General features: G+C 44.9%; 1 protein-coding gene across 5 annotated transcripts in view; it reads left to right on the top strand.

The window, feature by feature from the left end:
* The window catches only part of osbpl9 (oxysterol binding protein-like 9), a 31,505-nt gene extending 7,401 nt beyond the window's left edge, over positions 1-24,104 (top strand). Inside the window, exons 3-24 of one of the 5 annotated variants that reach the window (XM_005747522.2) lie at positions 278-356; positions 7,317-7,393; positions 10,797-10,892; positions 11,241-11,288; positions 12,311-12,340; positions 12,431-12,481; positions 12,986-13,024; positions 16,381-16,471; positions 17,160-17,264; positions 19,808-19,967; positions 20,125-20,237; positions 20,379-20,497; positions 20,611-20,696; positions 20,784-20,964; positions 21,114-21,198; positions 21,356-21,466; positions 21,549-21,612; positions 21,701-21,841; positions 21,934-22,012; positions 22,105-22,196; positions 22,285-22,420; positions 23,821-24,104. In XM_005747522.2, coding sequence (XP_005747579.1) covers positions 278-356; positions 7,317-7,393; positions 10,797-10,892; positions 11,241-11,288; positions 12,311-12,340; positions 12,431-12,481; positions 12,986-13,024; positions 16,381-16,471; positions 17,160-17,264; positions 19,808-19,967; positions 20,125-20,237; positions 20,379-20,497; positions 20,611-20,696; positions 20,784-20,964; positions 21,114-21,198; positions 21,356-21,466; positions 21,549-21,612; positions 21,701-21,841; positions 21,934-22,012; positions 22,105-22,196; positions 22,285-22,420; positions 23,821-23,895 — 2,058 coding nt within the window. In that variant the 3' untranslated portion in view covers positions 23,896-24,104. Of the gene's footprint in view, positions 1-277; positions 357-7,316; positions 7,394-8,202; positions 8,740-8,812; positions 8,838-9,199; positions 9,250-10,796; positions 10,893-11,240; positions 11,289-12,310; positions 12,341-12,430; positions 12,482-12,985; positions 13,025-16,380; positions 16,472-17,159; positions 17,265-19,807; positions 19,968-20,124; positions 20,238-20,378; positions 20,498-20,610; positions 20,697-20,783; positions 20,965-21,113; positions 21,199-21,355; positions 21,467-21,548; positions 21,613-21,700; positions 21,842-21,933; positions 22,013-22,104; positions 22,197-22,284; positions 22,421-23,820 lie in introns of those variants that run through there. The other 4 variants (XM_005747523.2, XM_005747525.2, XM_013914464.1 and 1 more) reach the window with 4 other exon arrangements.
* Positions 24,105-26,723: the final 2,619 nt, after the last annotated feature.

The following is a 26,723-nucleotide window of genomic DNA, read 5'->3' as shown; positions in this document are numbered from 1 at the left end:
ACTGCACTCATTTTTGTGTGTCTGTGAGAGAGAGAGAGAGAGACGGTGATTTATTTTAGTTTTTGAGGAAAAAGATGACGAGGCAACAGGAAATTGAGCTTTTGAAGAGAAGAGGGTGAGCTGCTGAGAATGACTAGGGTTGATTAATAAATGAGAGCCAGTTGGGGACATGTTGAGGGCACGGAGATCGAAATGGAAAGTGGAGTATGACGTGTCCCTGTCTGACTGCCTGCTTTTCCCGTTCTCTCTCTCCCCTCCTCTCTTTCTGTTTGCCCAGGGAGCTGTGATCGGCATCGATGACGAGGACGACAGCACATTCACCATCACTGTGGACCAGAAGACTTTCCATTTCCAAGGTGAGGCGTCCCCCCGGTTAATTCTGCTCTCTTACAGCCCCCCTCTTCTCCTCTATGTAGTCCTCTGTGAATGCTTTGCATTCAGCCATGCTGTCCATTTGCTCTCTCAGTCCCTCTCTCTCCCCTTCCTGCCTTTTAACGTCTTGGATTGGTTTGCTCTACTGCCAGCAGACACGCACACACTGGCATCTACACAATCTCAAAGCATGCTGCAAGCGTCTGAGCTGTTTCTCTCTTCCTCTTCGAGCTCTGAAGTTGGACTGACATATTTCGGTAAACAAGATTTGTTCCACTGCGAGCTAAACAGATTCCTTTGGAGCAGAAGAAGCAATTAAGACTTCTTTTTCCCTTCAGCCGTCTCCACTGCAGCTGAAGAGGAAGATTGCTGCTTATGTGTCTCTGTAGTTGAGCCACTGGGAATAATAAGGGGATACTGCTGAGCTCAGGTCTCTTCTTGCTGCTGCTCCTGCTGTTCGCCTTTCGCTGCACCGCTGCTGCCGTCGCTCGCTTTCTAACAGCCGGTCGCTCCGTAGGGACGGGATTGGCTCCCACCTACAGCATCGCCCCCCTCCCTCGCGTCCTGTCAGCCCCTTCCTCCTTTTGACAGGGACCCATCCTGTTCAGTACACCGCAGACACCTTTTTTTACCCGGTCGCTCCGCCAGGTCTTTAACTAACCTCCTCTAACTTTGGTTCATTTCCGCCCTTCCATTTGTCCATTTGTGTCTGTTTCGCCACCACCAAATCCCTGCACACTTCACTACCAGCATCCCCTTTCACCTCCTTCCTTGAGGGTCACCAGCCACAGTCCATGGGCCCCCCGCCCTTCTCACCTCCTCCATGCCCTCTCCTATGTCTGTGTTCCGAAGCTGTATGCTGTGGTTCTACAAACGCAAGGGTAAGGAGAAAACCACGACGTCAGCATGCATGCCAGCCCGGGGCGAAAGGATCGCAAGGAGGCGTCGTCTGTTTGTCTTCTGGGATGTACGGTCAGGGTGGAGCAGTGCGCTCCGTGGTGCATGGTAGAAAGGGTTTGCAGTCGAGGTTCAAGGACAGTTCAGACTACGACTGTTTAGTCACTGTCCGCGATGAGGTGACGTTCGTATGCACAGTCCTCAGATGTTTGCACAAACTCGCTGTGTTATTTTAGAAAGAGATGTTTATGTTACTGGTGTTGCTGGTTCGCTGTGGAGACGTCGTTTTGTCTCCCTCGGGACAGTAACTGGCATGCGGATGTATTCATCAGTGAATAATGGCTCAAATATCATTGTCTTTATTTAATCTGGTGCTTTTCTGCAGCTGATGTTTGTCAGTCAAGATGCATTTATTTTTATTTCCATTGCATTTATTTTTATCTGAGTTAACTGAGTGTGTGAGCAGGAGATGCAAATTATATTCTAATGAGAGCAAATCAATCATCAGTCAAAGAGGGAAATTTCTGCGGTTTCAGCGACAGTGAGACACCGAAGGTTTCTGCCGTTCGAGTTAAACCCGTCGATTTGAAAGCAGCGAATCCTCCCACGGTCGTCTTTTTGTTTGAGTGAAAACAATGAAAAGTTGACACAAGACACATCTGCTTTCCAAATACCCAGCGGAGGACTGAAGTGTCTCATGTGTCTCCGCTGGCAGGACGAGCAAAAAATTGGCACCGAACATGAGATTCTGCATCAGCTGTTAGCTGAGATATCAAGAGGATGTCGGGCAGGACTAGTTTCTGTGTTGCTGTAAAACGATCCTGGAGTAAGAGTGTTATGCAGTGTCATCTCAATGGGCCAGTGTGTGCGTTTCCTGGTCATGGATGGTGCGCCGGTGTAAAGAAACGAGCGAGAAACTGAGATTAGAACTTATATTCAGAGCGATGCTTTTCCTTTTATCCCTGCAGTCAAAACTGCTCATTTCTAAGCTGCATGCTGCTACTGCACAGTCCATATTACAGGTTAAATTATAGTTCTGAGCTCACAGTCCACTGTGCTAGCCTGGAGTGCGGCTCTGCGCTCCTTCTATTTAGAGAAACATCCATTATTCATCAGCCTCTCTCCCCCGGCGGTGCATCATAGCTGCCTGAGAGCCCTTTTCCTCATTTCCCCTCTTTGCTCTTTGCTGGCCTTCTGTTATCTGCTAAAGCTATCTGTCTCCTATCTGTTCTCCGTCTTGTTCTGTCTCTCCTGGGCCCTCCCTCACCTCAGCATCACCTGCACTCTCAGCTCTGTCCTGTTGTTATACGTTTTGTTCACAGCTTTATCTTCATTTCGACCTCTCTGTTATTTCAGGAATGAAACCGGTGTTTGTGTCATGTTGAAAAGTCGCCAACGCTCATCTTCTTCTAATCTTCATTAAATGAGCAAAGTACAGAGTACTTTCCCACCAATCCACCTTCGATTAAGTAACCATTCAGAAGATTTCTGCACCACGCCGGGGGAGCTACGGGGTCAGAGTATTGGCAGCTTGTAGTCTAACATCAGCCTTCTTGCTCAGACATGTGACCAGACGTCTCATAGCATGTCTGAGGATAGCAGGAGGAGAAAGAAGTGGGCTGAATAATTAACACGGGGAAAAAGGAGCAGCAGCATAACGAAGAAGTGCTGAGCGTCATAAGCAGACGTCACTGACGGTTTAACATGAAATCCTTGGGTTAAAAGTACAAAACTGGACATGATATTTGTCTGTGTTGGTTGTAACTGCACATGCACCATCTGTCGTGTGTCCACTTGTCTGTGAATGGCATTGTTTACAGTTTAGGTGACCGTAACCTTGTTTATATACTCAGCTGGAGCGGTTTTCCGGTCCGCGGACTCATCAAGTCACAGAATTGCTTTTTTTTGTATAGTTGTTCATGTGGATAGTATCCTGGTCTCCTTAAGGGACAACGTAAGCGTTGTTGTTTTGGGTTCGGCACGAAATCCTTGCACATCCAGTTCTTTCATTTTCCTGATTGTTAGATAAGGAAAAACGGTTAAAACCACAAGAATCGAGCTTAAAAGTAGTGTGGAAACCACGCTGTGAGTTCTGACTTCACTTAAAGTTGGCCACATCCCCGGAGAGTCAAATACACAACCATTCAGCAGCTGCTCGGTGCATCTGGGGAGGGATTCATTGAAAAACTCAGTTACAGTGAGATAATGATGTTGTGCAATCAGCAGGATACTGTAAAGAAGCTTGCAAAGATTTTCCTGCATTTTGAAGGATAACAGGAGGGAAAAATAATGTGTGACATCAAATTAATCATATTATTTAATTCATCTGTTTTCCCAACTTTTCACTTAGTCTCTCCTGTACACATCGGTCGATCCGCAGCAGGTACTTTAGCGTTCGTGAGACGAGCTGCATCCTGTGGAAAGTTCTACCAACACATACCCTCCTTTGTAAATATGTTTTTCTAGTATCGGTTCCTTTTGCTGGATGTGAGGTGATCTCCGCTGTGTGTGGAACTGTGCACCGCTGCTACATGTGTGGAAACTCGTCTTTATTTGGCAGCAGCATTTGGGGATCTTATTTTTAGCCGTTAGATTTTGCAGTGATTTCTGTTCTGTGTGGGAAAGTTTGTGGGTTTTCCTCTAATATTTGCAGCGCGTGCGAGTGGCTGACCTGAAGCTCGCTGGTGTGAGGTGCGGTCCCTCCCGTTCGTGCCTCTGATAGCCCTGCTGGGCCTCGCTGCCATTGCCCAGCTTTCAGTAACGGGTTTGGTCTGCACACTTTGCTGTGTTGTGACAGTAGCAGCTGAGCTGTCAGACTGTTTGGTTTATACAGGGTGGAAACGGCATCGTAAAACTTTAAGAGCGGGTTTAATGGCAGGTTTGTGGACAAAGCATTTAACTTTCAGACTTTTGTCCTTTTTGTTCGGTTAAATTTGACGATACTGCAAAACTGCACGACTGGAATCCCCAAATTTCCTTAATTATTATCTTTATTTTATTTAAGGATATGAATTCAAACACATACTATAGATGCTGCTAACATTCACTGAAAACATTTGCATATTCAGTTTTGTCTTTTTCTTTTCTTTTTCCCAAAATTTCTGGAAATTGTTGAGAAGGAGGTCGAGTCATTGTCTGAATGTCCTCCCCTCACACGCGTCTCACAGCAGGAGGCTGCTTGCGTCAGCTGCTCCTGAGCAGAGCGTGCAGGAGAAGCGACACATGGCGGTCGCTTGCTCGCTCGTTGTAAATTCACTGCATGATTACCTGCTCTTTTCTCACCTGGACACAAATGGGAATAACGCAGATATTGTACTGGGGAGCTTGCAGGTTAAAGATTGTTTAACGAGGCGGGCTGTTGCGTGCTCCCTTTTCTGTGTCACGTGTTTAAATTCTACAAAACGTGATTGTTGGTGGAGTATTAACAAAATAGGTTCCTGTCAGGTGGATGAATAATGTGCTCGCACCTCCTTGGCCAAGCAAATCACAGCTCCAGATGTGAATCAGTAACTAGGACAAAGATTGGACTTGTGACACAGTTCCTGTATTAGCTTTTCTTGGATGGCCTGGCTGTCGTGAGTAGAGCTGAACAACATTAGCTGCAGCAGATCTGTTCCCCTGCAGAGTCGGAAAGCGAGAGGGCAGCGAGGTGCTGTCTGAGTGGATTGGCCCGAGCCTCGGCTGCCGTTTAATGTCTTTAAAAGCTTTCCTGTTGTAGCGCTCCTTAGCCTGCTCATCTGCTGCTCTGTCTTGTTTCCAGCTCAATGAAAGATGACTCTTACACAGGATGGAGTTTAGGAGCTAATTCAAGGACATATTTAGTTCTTTGTTAACAGCTTTTGGAGATTGATTGGAGACTGTATTGATTACTGTCCTCACCTGGAACATTAGCTGCTTTTTCTGTCCGGTCTTTGCACCTGACCTTTTCCAGCAAATTTCTGGTTTTGTGTTTTAAGCCAGTTAACACGGGTGTTTTCTTTTTGTTTTGTTAAATGGTTCAAATGATTCACAGGTCAGTGTTTTGTCTGCATATAATACACAAGTCTACACGGGTCTAGAAATAATGCTAAAGATGAGACATTTTGACAGGCATTTTTCCACCAACAAGGGGATTCTCAAAGAGGTTTGTGTGGAAACTTGGCATATCTCAGCATGGTGTGCAATGAAGTGCAGGACTAAAAACGTGTCTGCAGCAGACGAACAGAAAGTCCTGTCCTTTAGAAACAGACAAACGTGCATCTGACCCATCTACTGTTTGCTGAAGTCTCTCTGTGGGTGTCAAGAAGACGATCTGAAGATGGCACAGAAACTGGACTAAAGATCGTTGGCGACGGGTCTTCTGGAGTCGTGAATCCAAATTTGTGTCTGTAGCGATCTGTAATGGTAGAGCTATTGAGGGCTGCCAAAATTAATGGAACTGTCAGATTTGGATGCAGTAACACCTGGAAAGCATCTGTTTGGCTGCAGCTCTATTTTTCAGCATGACAATGATCCCAAACACTCGCCCAGTGCAGTAAAAGCTCACCTGGATAGAAAAACACTGTCAGCCATAGACTGGTCTCCTCAGAGGTGCGTGGGGTCATATTGACAGAAATCCACAAAAGGCAGCCATCACCCAAAAGCTTGAACGTCCTGCAGAAATATTCCTATTGTATAAACTCTGTGGGTTTTTTGCCTTATATACTGTAGTTCCATATATGTTTACACGTTTCAATAGATTTCTGAACCTGTTTCCCATTTTCTTAGCAAAAAGTAAACAGATTGGCTCAGACTTGGCACAGTGCTGTACAGCTTTAGCACCCATCCACTTCACTTCATTCCATGTCTTGGCAGGAAAATGCAATATTACGTATGCCAGTGGCAGGAAAAAGCATCCAGGAGCCTTTTGCAGTGTGTACTGCATGTGCCAGAGCCTGTTCTGGGTCATTGGTTAATGTCGCTGTCTTTGCTCTGAGGGTGCAGCCTCACTCTGCTCTGCTTCACACAAAGATGGCAGCACAGGAAAGGAGCTGTAAGTCCTCATTTTTACAATTGCCATAAAAGTTGGTCACTTTTATGGTATTGATTCAGCCATTACTGTCATGCAGACAAAGATTTTATATTTGTATGAGTTAAATATAGTGGAGCGTATTTAAAAAGCTTCAGTTTTAATGTCTGTCTGTCAGACTCCTGCCTCATTGGGCATAATGAAGGTGGCGTGGCAGGAGGCCGCCCCTCCCTGAGCCTGGTTCTGTCGGAGATTTCTTCCTGTTAAAAGGGAGTTTTTCCTTCCCACTGTCACTAAAGCGCTCGCTCAGCATCTGTCGTTGTGATTTGGCGCTGTATAAATAAAATTGAACTGAATTCACTTTATAGGCCTCAAACGCCAATAAAACACCTTTTAAAAACTCTGACTGACTCACACAAAGGAGAAAGAAACTGTGCACCTTTTGTTGTTGAGCAGTTTCGTGTAGTTGCACACTTCCTTCTAAACTGTAAAACATTTAGTGGGTGTAGTTCCTCTATGAAACCGCGCACCACGAGGTTAGTAGGTTTGGGCAAACCGGGTCATGATTTCCAGAGAGACAGAGTTTTGTTGTTGTTTGTTTTTTTGGTACTGTGAGCACAAAGACCAGGTCCCATTTAGTTCCATTATATTCAGTGGAAGGCTCAAACATGCATAAAGATTCATTCAGATTCAAAGAGGCTTTATTGACATTTATGTTAATGCAATTTAGACACAGACCTACAAGCTCTGATGAATACTCTGATTAGAAGGGAAAGTTTGACATTTTGGGCGGCATGAGTTTGGTTAAGGATCGGTACAGCTCTCATGTACAGCACGGGGAACAGTTACCAGAATATCTCTTGGTTGCCGTCACCGAATGACATGAGAGAAATAAACCTGTAAACATGTTTTCACTGAAACTTTCTAGGTGAATATTCAGTGTCCCTCACTGCGTCACCAGTACTCATGTCATCTTAGTGCTCTCATTACTCCTTTTCTTTCAATGGTGTCAGATGGAAAACGTGGCTCACTGGGTGTGTCTCTGTGTTTCTGTCCTCAGCCCGAGATGCAGACGAGCGGGAGAAGTGGATCCACGCCTTAGAGGGAACTATCCTCCGGCACACCCTCCAACTCCGGGTATGAAACCAAGCGCTTCTTTGGATGTGTGTCTTTCTGTCTAATCCACTGCAGTTAACAGAGGAGTTGTTTGCTCTGTGGATCCTCTGGTGTTTGCCTGCCATTTCTACAAATTCCCGTCGCACAGTTCGTATTTCCGAACTCGAGCGTGCCGCTCTTTGTGATACCTGACGATGATCCTGGTTTAGATGAAGAGGTAAACGAGTTTGAAAACCCTGCCATGAAAATAATATCAGAGCTTTCACTGCAGTCTGTATTTGCATAAACTACACCCGAACACTCGTGATGGATTTGAATGGGCTTTGCAGGTTATCAGCACTTTAAGCTTTACGAGTATTGCTCGTATCTGTTTTTTCCTCAAGAGAGCAGAGCTGAAAGATAATTCACGTCTGTATTAAAGGGAAAATGCTGACATTTGCGTCATCGTAGGCTGAGGATGTTTGGAAATACGTGGCCAGTCTGGACAGGTTTTAGGAGCAGGCTTTTAAGTTTAATGGAAAGTCTGCTCAGCTGCTGACCTGCTTGCTGCCATTTTTGTCCCACCGGCGTTTATCTGTTTTTATGAGTGTAGAAATTGCTCCTCCTGCCCTGCAGTTGTTTCTCTGCTCAACCTCTTTCCCTGCTCTCCTCCCTCAAAACAAACCTTCCCTCCCATCCTCATCCAGATACGCTTCTTCCTCCTCATCGCCTCTCTTCATCCTCATAACCAAGCTTTGCTCTCCCTCCCACCTTTCTTGTTCTGCTCGCCCTCCCTCTCTCCCTTTGGTGGCAAATCCGTTTGATGTGCTACGCGTGTGCCTGCGTGCGGACACACTTGCATGCGCACATCTATGCAGCGCTGCTGTCGAAGCATCATGTGACCCAGCTACCCAATCCAAGACCCGGTTGCTCAATCGGCCAAACATCTGCCTCGGCTGTCTCAGCCAATCCCCGTGGCTGTTAAAGCTCGTGCCTCTCAGCGCTTGCTGTTGGTTTGTGTGTTTTCTCGTCCGCCTGTGCGAGAGGAAGTGTGGCTTTCCTGTCAGGGGAGGGTCCTGGATTAAGTCGGCTCAGACCCAACGCTTAGCTGATAGCTGCTGCTGAAGCCCCGCTAACAGTCTGAAGGCTGCTAGGGTTTACGTTGGCACACCGCAGTGGGGAGCAAAGGGAGCAAATTGTTTTGTTTGTCTGTGGTGCTGAAGGAGGAGGAGGAGGAGGAGGAAAGAATGTGACTTCAGCTGAGCTGGCGGTTTGTAGCTGTGGGGAAAACAGAGATACGGAGGCAGAGAAAGCGACCTTGCACTCTGCTAAATGGACTGAGAGATGCACTGGCTTATTGCAGCATGTCTATTGGAGCACAGCACCCAGTAAGTAACAGCACACAGACGGGCAAAAGCCCCGCTGCACCAAAGCGAGGGGAGAAGCTACGCGGCTGCAGCGCCACTGGGACAGCAGCATTTTTAAAGTGGGTCACGCTGAGTGGAAAGACAAATAGACAGGGGAGGGAGGGGGAGTGTGCGAGGGCAGTGTTGTTTGTAAAGTCTGCTCTGTGGGTGTGGGGGGCGGGGTGGGTTGTTGTTTTTCTTTTTTTGTCTTAATTTAACACAGGAGGCCACGCTCAAACCTCCCTGCTGCTGTGTCACAGGGATGGACAGTCTGCGCGCTGCAAACGCGTGGGAGTGGAAGTCTGGGAGTATTTCCAGAACAGGGCAGAAGTGAGCACTACAGTGGCTGTTTATAAACCAACCACCTGCCTCTGACTTTCTGCTCCCAAACGTTAAAAGAAGAAAGAAAAACACTTCCCCTGTGTCACGTGTGTTGTCAAAACAGGACGCATCGTTTGCTCGGTGGTAACAGAGCACCGGGCTGTTCTGCAGGTAGAGTCAGCTTTAAATACACATGGAGGAAAGTAGAGTCTTGTTCACTTCTGTTCTTTGACTTTTCACGCAGTGCAGAGTAAACGTCGAGGCTCAGGTGGTTCATCTCTAATCTGTCTTGTAACACTTTACTGTGAAATTAGTTTCGCGTAGAGATTTTCGCTCCGACTTGTTTCGCTGCGTGTCGCTGGTGTCCTGATGCGATGCCTTACTGGAATAATACTCCACTTACGTGTTTCCAGTGTAGCGAGTTATCCGGCAAGTTTCTTCAGGATTTGTGCCAGTCAGGGTGAAACCCCCCAGAGACGCACAGCTACAGCCTTTTTTTTCTTCTTTGTTTTCTCTTTTTTTCGCTCAGGCCTTCATGCAGACAGCTACATTTTCCCCTTTAAGCTGAACAAGCACCTTTGATCCTTTTGAGGAAGTTTGCCCTCATAGCTTCATGGCTGCTGAGTGTATATGTTTTCCCGAAGCTTAAACTTCACCGGCTTTGTGTTGATGGCTTTTCTTCACTTTCCTATCGGAGCTCATTCGTTTGCAAGAAAACGCGCCTCAAACTCGCGACGCAGCTGGACTCTGCAACATGGCAGCTCCAAAGCAGCAGTGACACCCACCACGGTTTGATAAGAGTTTGACTTCTGACAGCAGTTGTTTCGTTTTGACAGAGCGGCTTTTCAGGTGTTGTGCGTTTTTCCACGTAACTGCTGTAAAGTGGTAAAGTGCGTTGACACACACCGTTAGTCATCTCCTGAGTCCGCTGGCTTGACGTAGGGCGGGTGTTGTGTGTTCGCGGGCACTCGGTGTCCTTGCTGTTGACAGCCTCGGTGATTAAATGAGGGGGAATTATTTTTTCCCCCCGTTTTCCTGTCTTTTGGTTTTGTGTCACAGCTTACTGGATTGTTCTGGGTGCTTTGGTGGGTGCGCACAGACAGGCAGACAGATGCCTGGTCACGTCTGTTCTGCCAATAGTCTAGTAATTACCTTTTAATGGCTATTATGTAACAAAGTGTGTGTGTGTGTGTGTGTGTGTGTGTGTGTGTGTGTGTGTGAGTGAGAAGTCTGGGGGCCGTTAAAGGAAGCTAATTAACAAACAATGAATTTGAGTGCACCTCAGCCCGTAACCGAATGCTCTCCGGTCATGAGTCCTGATTTCAGCTTTGTTTCAGGGCCTGAAACGAGTTGGCCTCCATCAGGCAAGCAGGCAGACCTGCTGGCCTTTCATGTAGACGAGCCTTTAAACAATAGTACTCATGTCTCCCTCACTACGGTACTTTGCTGGAAAATTCTCCTGAACTGTTGATGTTTCTCTCCACCGTTTTGTGTAACAGTTTATAAAGCCTACCTGACCAGGAGGCGATGGATATGAGAGGCTTTCCCCCCTTTTATGTGTTTGTTTTTTGGTAAATGAACAGATAAATATGTGAATACACGGCCCTGGATTTATGGACTGTGGTTTTGTGCTTTACTTTGAATATGCAAATACCTTTTGCAACACCTGCGTCGAGGACTGCACTGATGCTCAGCTGTGTTTCTTCCCTTGTCTTTAGGAGGCTGAGACGGGATTTGTTCCTAGTGTTCAAGACTTTGACAAGAAGCTAGCTGAAGCTGACGCCTACCTACAGATTCTGATTGATCAGTTAAAGGTAGGACACGACGGAAATCCACACCGTGAGGTAGATATAGATGTTGTAGATTTCAGTGGCTTCTCATCCTATATTTATAGATTGAATCTGTGTCAGCGAGCATTTCCTTGTCTACTTTTCGGTTAAGCAGAAGTTCTTGTGAGTAAGATTTGTGGTGACAAACCAGATAACTGTATTTAAAGAAAGTAGACACTGTCTCCAGCATCTTAAGGAAACCACGTAACATGTCCTTCCTTATAAGCTCTCAGTAGTTTTCCACTGTGTCATCTGTACAGTCATCTGACAGTGGAATAGCTCTTATTCCATGTTTCTGTTTTTTAACCTTTCTTTCATCTCTTGTCCACACAGCTGTTTGATGAGAAGATCAAGGACTGCAAAGAGGATGAATCACGCAGAGTGAGTATCAGCAGCGCAGCTCTGTCCTCGCGTCTCGCCTCTCCGGTCCAGCATCATTAGAGCCGCTGCTAACAAAGGAGCAGGGGGCGAATGGAAACTGATAGCTGTCGGTGTATCGCAGATATTTCTGTTCCAAACTGGCCTAAAGCAGCAGTGATTTCAGAAGTGATCCTCTTATTTCAAAAGCTAAAGTTCAGTCCCCTCGATATTTGTTTATCAGCCATGAAGAATAAAAATTAATCCTTCAAGGAGTAACTCTTGAAGCGCTTTCCTTAACTGAGTGGTTTCAGCTTTATTTCAGGCCTGCTTAGAGTCCAAAATGACTGGATGTGCATTAGAAAATCCCAGAAACTCTAATCGTCATCAAACCACATCTTTCTTTATGAATGCTGAGGTGTCAGAACTCCTTAATGGTACAGGGGGCGTCATCAGACGTCGTCTTAATGGGGGAAAGATGCATGAAGAAGATGAGTAGTCCTGACAAAGGACCCGTCTGTTCTCCAGTGTTGCTTTTAGCTTAACCAAAACTTGCCACCACCTCTACTCACACCATAGGTTGCCCTCAGCTTGGACCGAGCTGCTGGCGACTGCGAGGCTGATCGATTCAGTAGTTCAGTTTTTTAGTTTGTGCTTCATTTTCTCAGTCACTTAACTGACTAATGGACAATTTAAGAAGTACATGATGTAAAAAAAGGGGACTATTGTTCAAACTACAATCTTCCTTTCTCTGTAGCGCCTCTCAGGCCCGGTCAGTTCTCCGAGCAGATCTTCTAATGTTCGAAGATTAGAGGTGTAAACGTTTAACCTTCAGGGCGTCTCACTAGCCTCTGGGGTTACATGTCCACTTCCTCTTTGAGGTTAACACCAGCTTTTGGTCACTTTACCTGGTTGCTTGTGCCGACTGCATCAAACCTTTCACAGCTGGAGTTTCAAGCCTCGGCTGAAGCCAGTCAGGCGTCATTACTCGCATCAGTATTTCTGCTCTTTAACCTCATTTTTACTTCTTTCTGTTCTTTCGACAGAAAATTGAACATTTGAAGGAGACTACTTGTGTAAGTCAGAGAATGAACACATTTTCCTTCCTGTTGGGTTTAGAAGTCACTTCCTTCCTAATTAATTGCTCTGTGATTTTTCCCTTTCAGAGTATGGTAGAGTCCATCAAGCACTGTATTGTACTGCTGCAGATTGCCAAGGTAAGCACAGCACGAGTCCGCTCTCTGCAGTTTGCCATTTCTTCATAACCATTGTTCTTGTGAAACCACATGAGTGTGCACTGTGTTACCTCGCATCCCTGGGGTAGTTCCCTGCTTACTTGCTCTCTGGGTCGGTGGTTGGTGAGGGTGTTGCCCAGTGTTCGTTTCATCACATGTTCTGTTCAGCCTTCTGAAAGGAAGTGGAGCAATCGTTTCTGCTTTGTTAGCTGTTTGATAAGGAAAGCAAAAAACACACACGTGGATTATCTCACACGGTAGTGCAATCCTGTCGTTTTCACTACTGAAAGAAGTGGCAAGTCTGGATTTGACCGTGTGATGAAAGGATCGCTGTATGTGGCAACTTGGGGAAAGTTTTGGAGCTTAACGCGAGAGGCCCGGGCCTCGTTTGCACCGCACCGCGGCAGATGCTCGCGATGCTTTTATGAAATGACTCTTGAACCTTCACATACAATGAGTCTAACACTGTCTTCTTAAAATTTTAAGGACCAAAGTAACGAACAGCAACACGCAAACGGACCTATAGTAAGTTTGACCCTTTCTGTCCATGACAAAAGTCGAAATCAAACAAACTGCTAACTTTCTTTTCTCGCTTAATAGACTCTCTCCTGTTAGACCAGCAGATGTACAGATCTGTTTAGTGCATGCAGTCTAATTTGGGTCTAAGCTTTCCTTCATGTCTCCTGCTGCCTTCTTCTTAATTAAATCAATATCTTCCTCTAAAATCTAATATTTATTTATTTTGTAACTATTTTTTCCTTCATGAAGACATGAAATGTATATGTGCAAATGGTGCTACACAAAATGCACATTGAGTGTATATTAGTACATCTCAAAAATGTCAAGTATTGTGAAAAGTTTATCATTTTATTCAAAAAGGTAAACATTCATGTAAATGTTAGTATTTTGTTGACGATGGCCTATAACTGTTATTCAGTTCCTCAAATTATTGAAGTATTTCATTTTCAGTGTGAGTAAATTACTCTTCACTCTTAGTTTAGTAACCACAGTCGTTGGGAAGAACGCTGACTCGACAGCTGTCCAGATGAAGATCGAGTTTATGCCACAGCAAAGCTGTTTTGAAGCATGTTAATGGAAAGTGTGGTAGGAACAGTTGCACAAGCAGTAGCAATTACCTGAGCCGTGAGTGGATTGTCAGGAAAAGCGGACGGTGTCCACTCTTTAGGTAAGAGCGTCTCTAATCTCAAGCCATATATCTGATGGACCGCATACAGCTGCTTTAATCTTAAGTGGACCAGGAAAATTCCCCTTTCTGCCGCTGCACAGTTAATCCCAGAGATATCGCAATATAAGGATTAACTAATTAAATTCAGCTCATTGCCCAGACAGTGAGTTTTATTAATGAGCAAAGTCAGTTTATTTTCCTTTTCCCTTTTTGTTTCTTTGCTGCGGTCACATTTTTAGGGTGATTTTAGGGTGCTGTGTCGTCTGCTGGTGATGGTTGATCCACTGTGTTTTATCCACACTGTGGACAAGAGTGCGTCTGCCATTGTTCAAGAGGAATAGGAGAAAAACCCAAAAATACAGATGATGTTCAGTGTAGTGTAGAAGTCGGCACATGGAGATCCTTTCTGTTTGATCTGAGGAAGCCTTCTAATAATTTGACATACTGGCTGTTTGTAGCTGATAAAGGCCGGAAATATCTCACTTTACAGAATATATGAAAGTTTATCTCTTTAAATAAAATTATGAAAAATAAACCTTTACACAATACTCGGTGTTCTGAGATGCACTAGTGTAAGTGCACATGGGACACGTGTGATCGCATGCCTGCGTATACAAGTGTTGCCCATCACTTCACTTACTAATTAGAGGAATCGAAGTCACCATTGATCGGTCATTGTCACACTGCCTGCTTATTGAACCACTGAGCACTAATAGCTGGAAAGCCGTGCAGAAAGCACTCCTGGGCTTCTGCAGATATTCGTGTTGAAGGCCACGACAGGATTTACGCACGTTTTGAACCACTAAAGCTTTCAGCAGTAAGAGTTCCTGTTAACTGTTTTTCAAAATAAAACGGCTCTAAAAATTACCAGACCTAAAAAGGCGATAAAACATGACACAGTTGTTATGACCTAATACCAGATTATGTGTCTCATGTATACTAATGACTACTAATTATTGACCTGCAAAATAAATAAACTGAAGGTGGATATCACTACTTCCATCTTTGGAAAAAGCAAAGGATCGAGAAGTGTTTGTAGATCGTTTAATACAACACAACCTCCCACTTTAAGCAAGACCTCCGCGTAAGCCGGCTAGCTCACAGGACTGCATTGATCTTACAGCTGGCTTAATCTCTTATCATTAAGTATAGTATTATGTAGTATAAATAGCACAGCGAAAGCTCTGCCTATGCACATACCTGCACGTGCCACCTTTGTATGCCATAGGCTTTCCACTAATCGTACCTCTGCTGAATGTCTGTCACTGCCTGCACAGCAGTGATGCATGCACCGTAGGCCTTTGTTTAAGATGCTCCAGGCGTCAGCAGCACGTTTGACCCTGTCAAACTGCACTGCCTGGGGAATTGCTGCAAAGTGCAAGAATCATTTAAACCAAGCTCACGAGAAGCATGTTCAGTAGTTATGTCAAAATAATTTATGTGCTGTGGGTGGCTGAGGGGTTGCACTGCTGCGAGAGCTGCTCATTGCATTAATATTGCATTCACTTGGAGGGGTAGAGAGGTTATTGATCATTAGAGTTTAAAACCCTTTTTAGCTTTTTTTGATGACCTTGCTCTTCACATGCTTTTTTTCCTCTCATGTCGTGCTTGCATAGCCATAGGCTGGTCCGTATACATAATTGGATCTAATTAGAAGCCATCGAGTTACTTTTATGAAGGCATGTGGACGCTGGAACCATTAGAAGGAGAAAGAACAGAACAGACGCAGGAAGTTTGGAGATAGGAGGGCAAATCCTTGACCTCTGACTGTATCTTTTTTGTTTTGCGTTTAGATAAAGGTTTATTGTCAGTTATCTTGACCTATAAACGGAGAAAAACAAGGTCAGTGTAATTCCTGTAACTCAGTTCAGTAAAAACCTCGCGTCACACCTCGGCCTAATCTCACAGCCGTAACACGAAGTCGCTGCGTTCCTGTTGAGCTCAGATTATCTCAAAATAGAGAAAAGGTGTAGAAGTCAGAAACTGCAGGTCAGGTTTGCGTTATAATGTCACTAAATGTTGTTTCCTGGCGGTGAGCTGTTGGGGAACGAGGGGCGAGATATTTTTGGTGTATCTCGTGTGGTTGCTGGTGTTCCTGTCAGATGGGTCGTTGGGGCTGCGACCACATCGTGTCGACAGGCTGCTGTTTGTATGCATGCAGCGTTTGCCACGAATCAAGGCAGGCCTCTACAAATGATTACCTACTGTAGTGTTTATTAACCCCCCCGACCCCCCCAGGCCTTTTTAAAGAAGAAACAGGCTGCTCAGATGTCAAGAGTCAACGTTAGCAGTTGTGTAGAGCTACTCCTAGCGTTTGCATGTCAAGCTGTGTTGTTGGTTTCATATTGATTGCATTAATTAAGCTTGGCAACGCCGCTCTTTCCAGGAAATCGAGTGCGAGGAAATTGATCTGCGCCGGCTGGATGATGCATTGTTTAGTTCGCTCTTCACATAGGTGCGCCGAGTTGTGATCAGGTCATATTGTTCCCCTTCTGGGTTTGACAGGATAAAGGAGCAGGTGGATCCTTGCAGAGTAGGACTGTTTCTGAACTAAAAGCCAAACTGCTTTCGATTTAGTTTTTTCTAAACCAGTAAGCAGGCAGTGGGTCTGTGTGTGTGATTGTTGCAGCAAAGCTCTGATGTCGTTTTTTGTTGTAAAGGGCATCGTTGTGTTTGTTTGTTTTTTTTCCTCCAGAGCACCATCAACCCAGTGGATGGGATCTACCAGCCCCCTCTGGACACTCCAGCGGTGAACACAATGCCAACACAGACAACACTACCCCCAGGTACATCTGCCCCCTCAGCATGTGGCAGACATTTAAAAGTAACAGCTGTCACTTACTGTGTTGAGACATGCTGAGAGGTTGTTGGTGTTATATACTTAAAGGTGACAGCAGCTCCCCCTGTGGTTGGGATTGGAATCGCAGAACCGTTAGAGAAATGTGTCAAATCTGTCGATGTTCTGTCCTTGGATGACATTTGAAATTATGTTTCAGCTGCAACTGGAAACATGTTCTAGTGTGACAGTACCATCACCAGTATTGATAAATATTCTTAATATTCTCTCAGTATTTGAAGGTACACCTTCACACAGGGTTTAGCAGCATTATTCCCTCTCTTCTTCTTCTCCTTTTAAATTAAGGATCTGTGTTGAAGCAGATTCCTGTTTTGTGGGCTAATATGGTTTATCCACTCAACAAGAATCCTCACATGTCTTGACTGAACTCTGACTAAATCTTTGGCTATTTCAGTCAGATGACTATGACTAGACTAAAAAAAAAAGGCTATAAAATCAGCAGTGCGAAGTAGGCCGTTCTAATTTTGGTCTCTTATAATAGACGGTGTAATCCCCGCTCACAGATGAAGCTTCTGTCTGCAGCGTCCTGCCACGTGGCATGAGATGCTGCTTTTAATGGGGTCTGGCTTCGTTTCGAGGCTTCGGCGCTAACTCTGCTTTCTCTCCGTTTGATGAAGACGCGTCTCAGGTGTGCAAATCAGACCAACGACCCTCCACGTTACCTGTTGGTCCCGTCGTCACAGTGATGGGCAGTCTGCAGACCCCGACTCCCAACAGCACAGGTGAATTCAATTCAGTGTCGTGAACTGGACTAATTTTTGTGAAATGCTGAAATGGCTATATGTTATTGAAACGGGTTCCTCATACTGCCGAGCAGCCCAATCAGCAGGTTAGAGTCTGTTTAGTTATTTTGTTGTTGTTGTAGCTGTGTGATCTGTAAACTGCACACAACCTTTTTTAATGGTAAACAGTGGACAGAAGAATGTGTTTCCCTGAGGACATGGTAACCACAGGGAAACCAGGGATGATACTGACGATCTGTTGATGAAAAGTTCAAGCTTTCATACTCGGACTCTTCGTACACGATCAGGAGTTAAGCAGCCAAACTTGGCACCCTGATGGGTTTTATTTAGATCGCTTGTTATGTTGTTGTTTAGGAGCCACCAAACAATGGACTACAATCACATAGCAAACAGTACAGTAGCATGGACATGTAATAGTAGATTTAAGGTGATTTGGGTGAAATGTGTTTACATAATTTGGTGCCACTGCCCCCCAGTGGCCAAAAAATATCCTTTTTTTTTTTCATTTCATTCTTGACCTTCAAACAATTACTTTAAATGACATTTAGTGCCGTCTTTGTCTATTTGTAGCAGAGCTGCCACAAACGATTTTGTTGATAGTCGACTAATCAGATCATCATCCACTGGACGTAAAACGTACAGCTTGTTGCATCTGCTCTTATATAACTATCATTAGCTTACAGCTTTAAGTGTGTAAGGTCTGTGCTAACTGAAAATAAAGACAAGATGTTTATTAAATTTTTAATGAAATTTGCAGATTGTCTCGGTGAAGTTTAATAAACTCCTTGCTATCTAAAATATAACAGGACACCGGAGTAAATTCTGGAGCATCTCACACTTCTGATAATCAGCTGTCTGCTTATTCAGCTGTGTAAAAACTATAACTTTAATCTCAGCCAAACCGATTTACTCAGGAACAAATAAAATACTGAAAAAAGCCAAACAATAACATTTTAAGTTATCTAAGTGACTCGTATATCATGTTTAACCTGAGTAGCGAAAGACCGCGGGGATCTAAAAATTATGTTCTGGGAGTCTGGTGTTTTTCGCCGGCTCTAGTGAACCCGGGTTAGCTATCGAGCTGGTGGGTAACAGACGACGGAGCACTTTTACACAAATATGTGATGTCTTGATAAACAGAGCAGATATTAGAAGTTTACACAGCTACATTCTTACCTGAAAATATGTTAAAAGTTTATTTTGTGACCCAGAAAGAGGAATAAGAGTGATATTAAAACTTAGGAGCTGCTGCCATTGTTGGAAACTGGAATTGGCTGAGCTATGAATTCTGGAATACGTTGGGACACGAAGGACACGCCCGACCCATCCTTCAAATCTGGGGAAAAGGAGGACATATTTGTCAGCCTTATTTGGAGGAGTCTTCGAATTTGCGAAGCCTTTGTCACGTCACTGTAACGTGATCGGCCTCCTAATGCGGCGTCCAAAGGATGCGGCCCCTGAATTTGGACACTAGTGATGTGCGGATCGATACTGAAATATCGATTCCTCAGATACCAGTCATTTATGTTCTAGAATCATAAGACAATTAAAACAAACAATAAAACAGGACAACAAACAATAGGTAACAACACAGCAAGCTAGAACAGCCAACTAGTTAGAATCAAAGGCCAAAGTAAAAAGATGAGTTTTAAGACGTGATTTAAAAGACTGGATCGACTCGGCAGTACGAACATGAACAGGGAGGTTATTCCAGAGGTGCCACGGATGCAAAGGCCCGGTCACCTCTCGACTTCATTCGAGACCCAGGTTGTGCTACGAGCCTGTGATTGGACGATGCAAGTGCTCAGAAAGATAGCTGGGCGCTAAATTATTCAGAATTTTAAAAGTGAACAAAAGACTTTTAAAATCTATGCGATATTTAACAGGGAGCCAATGTAGTTTGGCTAAAATTGGAGTGAATCGTTCATAGATTCTCGTACCTGTTAAAAGACGCGCAGCTGCATTTTGAATTAACTGAAGCCGGTAAAGAGAAGACTCTTAAATCCTGCTACTTACTCCTGCATCTTTAGGATCTTACACTCGACCCGTCTATTAAATTTGTCATCGACGTAATCGTGGCAGTGCTAATTTGTTTTACTGCAGTTTTACAGGTTACAGGTCGTTAACAAAAATGCTATTTTTAGGAGCATTTTGAAGCTCGTGTGTTTTGTTAAATGCGTGAAAGCGTGCCACTGAACGCAAGTTAAAATGAGCAGAAAGCAGAGGTTGCAGCCTGTTTGCCGTCTCTGCTGAGGCTGCAGTATTAAAATGCTGCGCTGTGCAATAAGGAGACCGGCTGCATGCTTGAGAGGACTGTCAATACGCTCTGCAGAGAAAGTCATCACTGTGTTAAGGCGGCTTAATGGTGCCGAGTAGGGCAGGCGCCGGCGAGCTTCTGCATCAACAGAGGCCTTTTGGCTCCTCCTACCAAACAGACAGGCGGATGACAGATGTATGTATGAGTGGGCTGATGGCGTGAGGCACACTGTTCGATTACATTTTTTTTTATGTGTGTTTTTTAGGGAGTGGCCCGTCAGGCCCCAGCAGCGGCGTCGCCTCCCCGGCTCACATCCCCCTCCCCTCACACTCGGTGCCAGACTTCTCCTACTCCTCCAGTGAGGACGAATTCTATGACGCCGATGAGTTTTACCAGAGCAACACTTCCCCCAAACACTGCATAGAGTGAGTACAGCAGCAAGAAATATTCTGCTTGGATTGAATAAAAATCCAGCAGCACGAGCATTTGCAATCTGAGAAGTTTGCCTCTTGTTTTATATTTATTCTTTATCCCCTTTATCTCTATTGCTTCCTGCTTCCTTGCTCCTCCTCCTGCACCCAGTCCCTCAGGGCCTCCAGCTGCCTCGCCCCTTACTAACGAAGAAACGGCTCTGAAACGACCCAACACTACAGAGTCCCTCAACTCTTCGATGTCCAATGGCACCACAGACACGGGTAAAAAGGGAAATGCTCACGAGACACCTGATCACATCGCAGCTGATTGTCCCTCACTGAGTAAACTCTAAGCATGAGGCGTTATTTAACTCATATTTTACTACATGATGGTGAAATATGTGGCTCTGCTCTTGTCCTCAGACCAGTTTGACTGCCACGATGACCGTGACGACGACGGTGAAAGGGAGTCTGTGGAAGAGCACAAGAGCGTCATCATGCATTTGCTGTCTCAAGTTCGACTGGGCATGGACCTCACAAAGGTCAGGACCTCTTAGCGTCTTAGCCGCCCTAATTGTTCCGCCGCGGCGTTTCGCTCTCCAGCGCTGTCGGCGTAAGGTTTTCTTTTTTAACAACACTTCACTGTATTTCCCAGGTGGTCCTGCCTACCTTCATCCTAGAAAGAAGGTCTTTGTTAGAAATGTATGCAGATTTCTTTGCACACCCCGACTTATTTGTAAGGTACGTACCATTTCAGCTGTTTATCATCATGCACACTCTGGCATGAGGGCAGGCCGTCATTCAGTACTTGTTTCTTTTACTCGTTAGTATCGCTGAGCAGCCAGAGCCCAGGGAGCGGATGGTGCAGGTGGTGAGGTGGTACCTGTCGGCTTTCCATGCCGGAAGGAAAGGCTCAGTGGCCAAGAAACCGTACAACCCAATCCTAGGAGAAGTCTTCTACTGCCACTGGGATCTTCCCAGCGAGACAGAGGAGCCTTCGCCACCTACGGTGAGGCCGTTTGTCACTGCGGTCAAGTAGATTTTTGATCCAGTAATAATTTCAATTATTACTTTTACAAGTTCCTGAATCGTCGATCTGCAGTTCTAACCAAGAATCACAATCCTGCTCTCAATGTGCTTCGTTCTGGCACGTTTCAGGAGACGGTATCAGAAGGCCCGGTTCCCTGGGCTTCATCCAACAGCGTGTCTTTTGTGGCAGAGCAGGTCTCTCACCACCCGCCCAGTAAGTGTAAACGCAGAATTGCTCATTACATGTAGATCCAGAAGGGTGTGGCGGAGGCTTTAGAAAAGTAAAAATGTTTGGGTTTTATTTTCTGCACGATCGCTGATGTGTTGCTGTTTTTGCACCACTAATTATTTCCTGCATTTTTCCCCTGTAGTTTCTGCGTTCTACGCCGAGTGCTTAAGTAGGAAGATCCAGTTCAACGCTCACATCTGGACTAAATCTAAGTTTCTGGGCATGTCCATAGGCGTCCACAACATCGGCCAAGGTACACTAAGCTCTGCCTTATATTCTCTGATGAGTGTGATTCAGTGAATCTTTGTGTTAAGTGACCTCTGGCCTCTCTCCAGGCTGCGTGTCATGTTTGGAGCACGATGAGCATTACATTCTCACCTTTCCTAACGGATATGGCAGGTAGGTGCCGTTAACGCGTCCCTGTGCTCGCCTGTCATCGCTCAGTCGGTCGTTACTTTGTTTCGCTGACCTACGCCTGTCTGTCCAGGTCGATCCTCACTGTGCCGTGGGTGGAGCTTGGTGGAGAGTGCAACATCTCCTGCTCCAAGTCGGGCTACAGCGCTAACATCGTGTTCCACACCAAACCCTTCTATGGTGGAAAGAAGCACAGAATCACTGCAGAGATCTTGTAAGAGCCATGTGGTTATATCACATTATTTGAGGATTGCTGAGAGTCTTTAATACACAAGATGACATCTGGGTTTGGTTTCGTCCCTGCAGTTCACCAAACGACAAGAAGTCTTTCTGCTCCATTGAGGGAGAGTGGAACGGAGTCATGTATGCTAAATGGGCGACTGGAGTGAGTCCTTTGTTTTATTTACGTTACAAAATGTAGGAAATCACCACCTTAAATGAATTAATACGTGTGTGAACGTGTTTTCATGTTTCTAGGAGAACACGGTGTTCATAGACACTAAGAAGATGGGCATCGTTAAGAAGAGAGTGAGGAAGCTGGAAGACCAGCTCGAGTACGAGTCTCGAAGGTGAGGAGAGGATCAGTGTCGGACCTCAGCCGTCTCACGGGATCCTTTAACTCTAAATGTTTGACTTTCAAACTTTTACCCCTTTTAGACTGTGGAAGGATGTGACTCTGAACCTGAAGATAAAAGACATCGATGCAGCGACAGAAGCCAAGCACCGGTTGGAGGAGAAACAGAGAGCTGAAGCCAGAGAGAGGAAGGAGAAGGAGCAGCAGTGGGAGACCAGGGTGAGGATTTCCTTAGCGTACCATGAGATCTGAGTATTATGGGCAATATAGCTTTAAAATTCTGTCAGGATATTTGCAGTGTGGCTCCAAAGTGTAGTGTTTTACACAAATGCATGTGAAAGGTTGCTGGTTTGATTCCAGCTTGAGACACAAATCACTTGTAGGTTGCATCAGAAAGAGCAACCAGACTAAAACGTGCAGAGCTACCCGCTGCAGGTACCAGGGAGCAGCTGAAAGTAGCTTCATTTCAAGGAAATGTACAACAATCATATTTATGACAATAAAAGGAAAAATTGCTGAGCAACATTTTATCGGTGAGTGCAGCTTTCAGGCAGCAGCAGCATTTATTAGTGCAAACAACACGAAGGACGCTTTCTATCCTTCTTTTCCAATGAGCTGCTGTCATCCATGACACACCGCCCACTTAACGTGGAATCTATCGCCACAAGGCGTTATAGTGCAGCAGTAGCGACACAGCAATATATCCAGTGAGGTGGGGGTGGCTGTAGCTCAGGAGGTGGAGCAGGTCATCTACTTATCGGAAGGTTGGTGGTTTGATTTCATGCCAAACATCCTCGGGCAAGATGCTAACCCCAGGTTTCTCTCTGATGCAGCCATTGGAGTGCGAGTGTTAAGCATGGAATCAAGTGCTTGTATGACGGGTGCGACTGGGTGAATGAGGCATGTTGTATGTAGAGTAGAAAAGCATTATAGAAGAACCAGCTCATTGCACAAAACACACCCGGGTAATGTTTTCCGTGGAAGTTTTAAGGAAAAGTAACAACAACCGGATGTTAGGTCAAGCTTTTTGACCAGGCATCAGGAATTTCTATTCACCGTTTGATCCTCCTGACTTGTGGAGTGCAGCTAGTTAGCGGATGTGTTTGGGTCAGGCGTCACTATCTGCTAGTGTCCCTGTTTTGTAGCCTGGTTATATTCAGCAGTCTGCTTTTTGTCTGCAGTGGTGAAACGAGGTTGTTACTAGTTTAGTGGAAACAGTTTTCTTGCATCATTTGCAAAATCCTGTGCATGAGCACCGTGCATGAGCACCGTGCATGAGCACCGTGCATGAGCACCGTGCATGAGCACCGTGCATGAGCACCGTGCATGAGCACCGTGCATGAGTCCTGCACTTTCCCAGAACCAAATAGCCATCAGAGGCTAACACGCGTCTCTCTCTGCGCTTGTGTCGTCGTCATGGACACTAAGGAAAGTAAACACACGGTGTATTTGACATATCGCAGCCATAACTGTCGTGGCAATGGAAGCGAAGCCTTCTCCGTACCGCAAACTTTAAATTCCACACATCTCAGAGAGATCAGTGACAACATTGTAATTTTACTTTCAGAAATTCTTCAGATATCGAGTATAATAATTCTCATTGCTCTGTGTTTCTGTAGCTATTCCACGAGGACGGCGAGTGCTGGGTCTACGACGAGCCGCTATTAAAGAGATTAGCCTCCCAGAGGCACTGAGAAGAGCGCGCCGCACTCGGATGCATCAAGAATGCACACACAACAGAGTCTTCATAAGAACTCTTTTGCAGAAACCACTTGTTATTCAAGCCTTGGAATGACTGATGATTGAATCTCTACACTGCTTTGCATTTGACTGTAAAACAATATGGAAATGAATGAAAAGCATCAAAGATGTAACATGAATATTAGTAAAGCTCCTCTCCTTATTTGGTCAGTCTCTCATCCACCGATACCCGCCACCTGCCAACATGAGACTCAGCAGCACAGAGTGGAGAGGTCACGTGCCTCCCGCTCGTCCACACCCTTCAGCAGCTCCACAGGATGAGCCAGAGCAACACTCCTTCCCTACATCTATAGTTTTTTGCAGGGGGGGGTGGGGGTCTGTGGTCAATGGTGTTTGGCTCAAGTAATAGCACGAGAAATAAAACGGCGCTCTACATCTCAGGGAATCTGGTGACTGAGGAAAGAAAGCTGGTGCCCCCACCCAGAGTCTGACAGCCTTATAACGGTGGAACGGATGAATCTTAAAGGGGCGGGAGAGGAAAATCTCTGCTTGCCTGCAACTAGTTAGAACTGTTTATATATAGATATACATATGATGGATATATAAATATATATTCTTTTTTATTTCTAATGCTCTTATTGTTTATTTTTCTTTGCGGCAATAGTGTAAAAACATATTTGAGGATCTGAATCTGAACCTTTACATCCTTAGGAGTCATTCCATTTAGCCTTTTAATGTTTCGTTCCCATTTCAGAGTTACCTTTGCCACCCATTTGGATCACTCTCGCTGTTCTGTGTCTCGAGTATTATCCAGAAACGAAGCCCTGCAGAAAGCCATAGCATCTAAACGCTGATTTCGGGAGTTGTGGCTGATTTCAAATATGCAATACTGATAGAAAAAACAAAGTTTGCCTGTGGGAGGACAAATTCTGTCCATTATGCCAAAAAAAAGGTTTAGAGAAAAGGCTGAAGGGACTTTTGTCTGGACAGAGACCAAAACAGTCTTCTGAGAAGGTTTTGAAGGCATTTATGAACAAATGATTGTTTACATACTTTTGTCTTTCTGGACAGCAGGTCCATGAAGAGGACGTAAAGCTCGAACTGAGTCTGTAAAGTCTGGTTTTGTTCTCGTTTTCCCTTCAGATCAGAGTGGGGCGCCTCGTTATTCGCTTGCACGTTGTCGGAGTGCGAAGAGCGAAAACGTGAGACGGCCTTTAAAAACACTGGTGCACTTTCATAGTGCTGCTACAGTCCAGACGTTGTTCTGCTGGTTGAATCTTCTGTTTTCCAAGTTTCAGAACCACATATTGATCCTGCTGTACACCCCCAGCTTTGTTGAACCATTGTTCTTTCTCTTATTTGCAGCTGCATCGGTTGGATCTGAATGCAATGGTAGTTGGATGAGATGAAGAAATAAAAATATATTTATCTTTGCCTGAAAATGCGGTAGCAAGCTCACAACAGCCCCCCTGTTGACCCCCTTCTTTTTTTCTTTTTAATCTTTGTGATTTGATTATTGTGTCTCCTAAATATTTGGCCATTGTGTTCAGTGAGACCCTTTAAGCCATATATTCATGTATCTGGTGAAGGGATCTGCAGAGACGAGCATATAGTTGGTGCTGTATGCAAAACCAGCGAAACGCTTGTTGAATTGAATCAGACAAAAATGCCTTTTGAAAATAATCAACGTGAAGGATTCTAAGAAATTTCTTTGTATTTTTTCCCATGTTTTGTGTTTGTGGAGGCCTCGCCATTCATTTCAGTTCTGCTCAGTATTGCCTGATAGAGAGCAATCAAAACAAATGTATTTTTTATTTCCTTCTCATCATAACCATTGATTGTATCCAATTCTCCTGTTTATTGATGCAAAATATTAAATCTCCATGAGTTTACTCCTGTGAGCTTTTTGTCATGCTTCCCCTCAAATCACGCTGGTGCCGTGTTGGACCGCCTTTTCATGTTTTGTGGGTAGATTCACCGAGGTGTGGGAAGTATTCCTCGAGGGACTTTGGTCCATATGGACATGATGGTATCATACAGTTGACGTGTGGCATCAACAAGGCATTTCCAGCTAAACACCTGCTGCTCACGGTGTGTTTTCTCTTTTTCAGTCGGACTCTAAACCCCAGAGATGTTTGGTTTACTTGAAGTGACACGAAGTCTGTTTATTCAGCCTCGTAGGTTATCAGGGGACTGCTTTTGAGCCTAGTGTACGTATCCTGTCACCTCCAGGATCAAATGTATAACTATTTATTAAACACCCAGCTATCAAAAATATCTGAGCTCTGTTGATTTTAGCAGTTTGATTAAACTTTTTTTTTTAATTGCCCCTTTGGTGCACTTAGCGTGGTGGAAATGCTTACACCGCTCCAGTCTATATTTGCGCACTCAGTTTGTTGACATCTTTTTATTCTCAGAAGAGCGCGGCCCTTCTTCCACCTCACTGCGCTCTTTATCGGCAGGGAATTCAAAAACACTTGTGTAGGTGTTGAGGGACTTTAAAAATAGAACCTGACATGAGGCGCGTCTGCGAGGTGGGACCTGCAGATTAAATAATAATGCGGGACACAGTGTGCCTGCAGGCTCCAGCAGGAGGTTGTTCAAGAAAGTTACATCAATTTAAGAAGCAAACAGACTAATGTGAGGATTTTTTGGATCAGTCTGGGTACTTTGACTCCTACATTATGGAAAAATACGTTTTTTAATCCATAATAGTGAAAATTAACATTGGAATCTAAAATTTCACCTCAGTTAATGCAGATTTTTTACATATACCGGTCACCCTTGCTTTTCTATCTCAGCCTTTTAATAATAATTTTTT

This window comes from Pundamilia nyererei, unplaced genomic scaffold, assembly GCF_000239375.1.
Source record: "Pundamilia nyererei isolate P.nyererei 1_Seehausen unplaced genomic scaffold, PunNye1.0 scaffold00199, whole genome shotgun sequence".
Taxonomy (NCBI): Eukaryota; Metazoa; Chordata; class Actinopteri; order Cichliformes; family Cichlidae; genus Pundamilia; species Pundamilia nyererei.
Note: the sequence above shows the minus strand (reverse complement) of the source record. Positions and strands in the feature narration are given on the sequence as shown.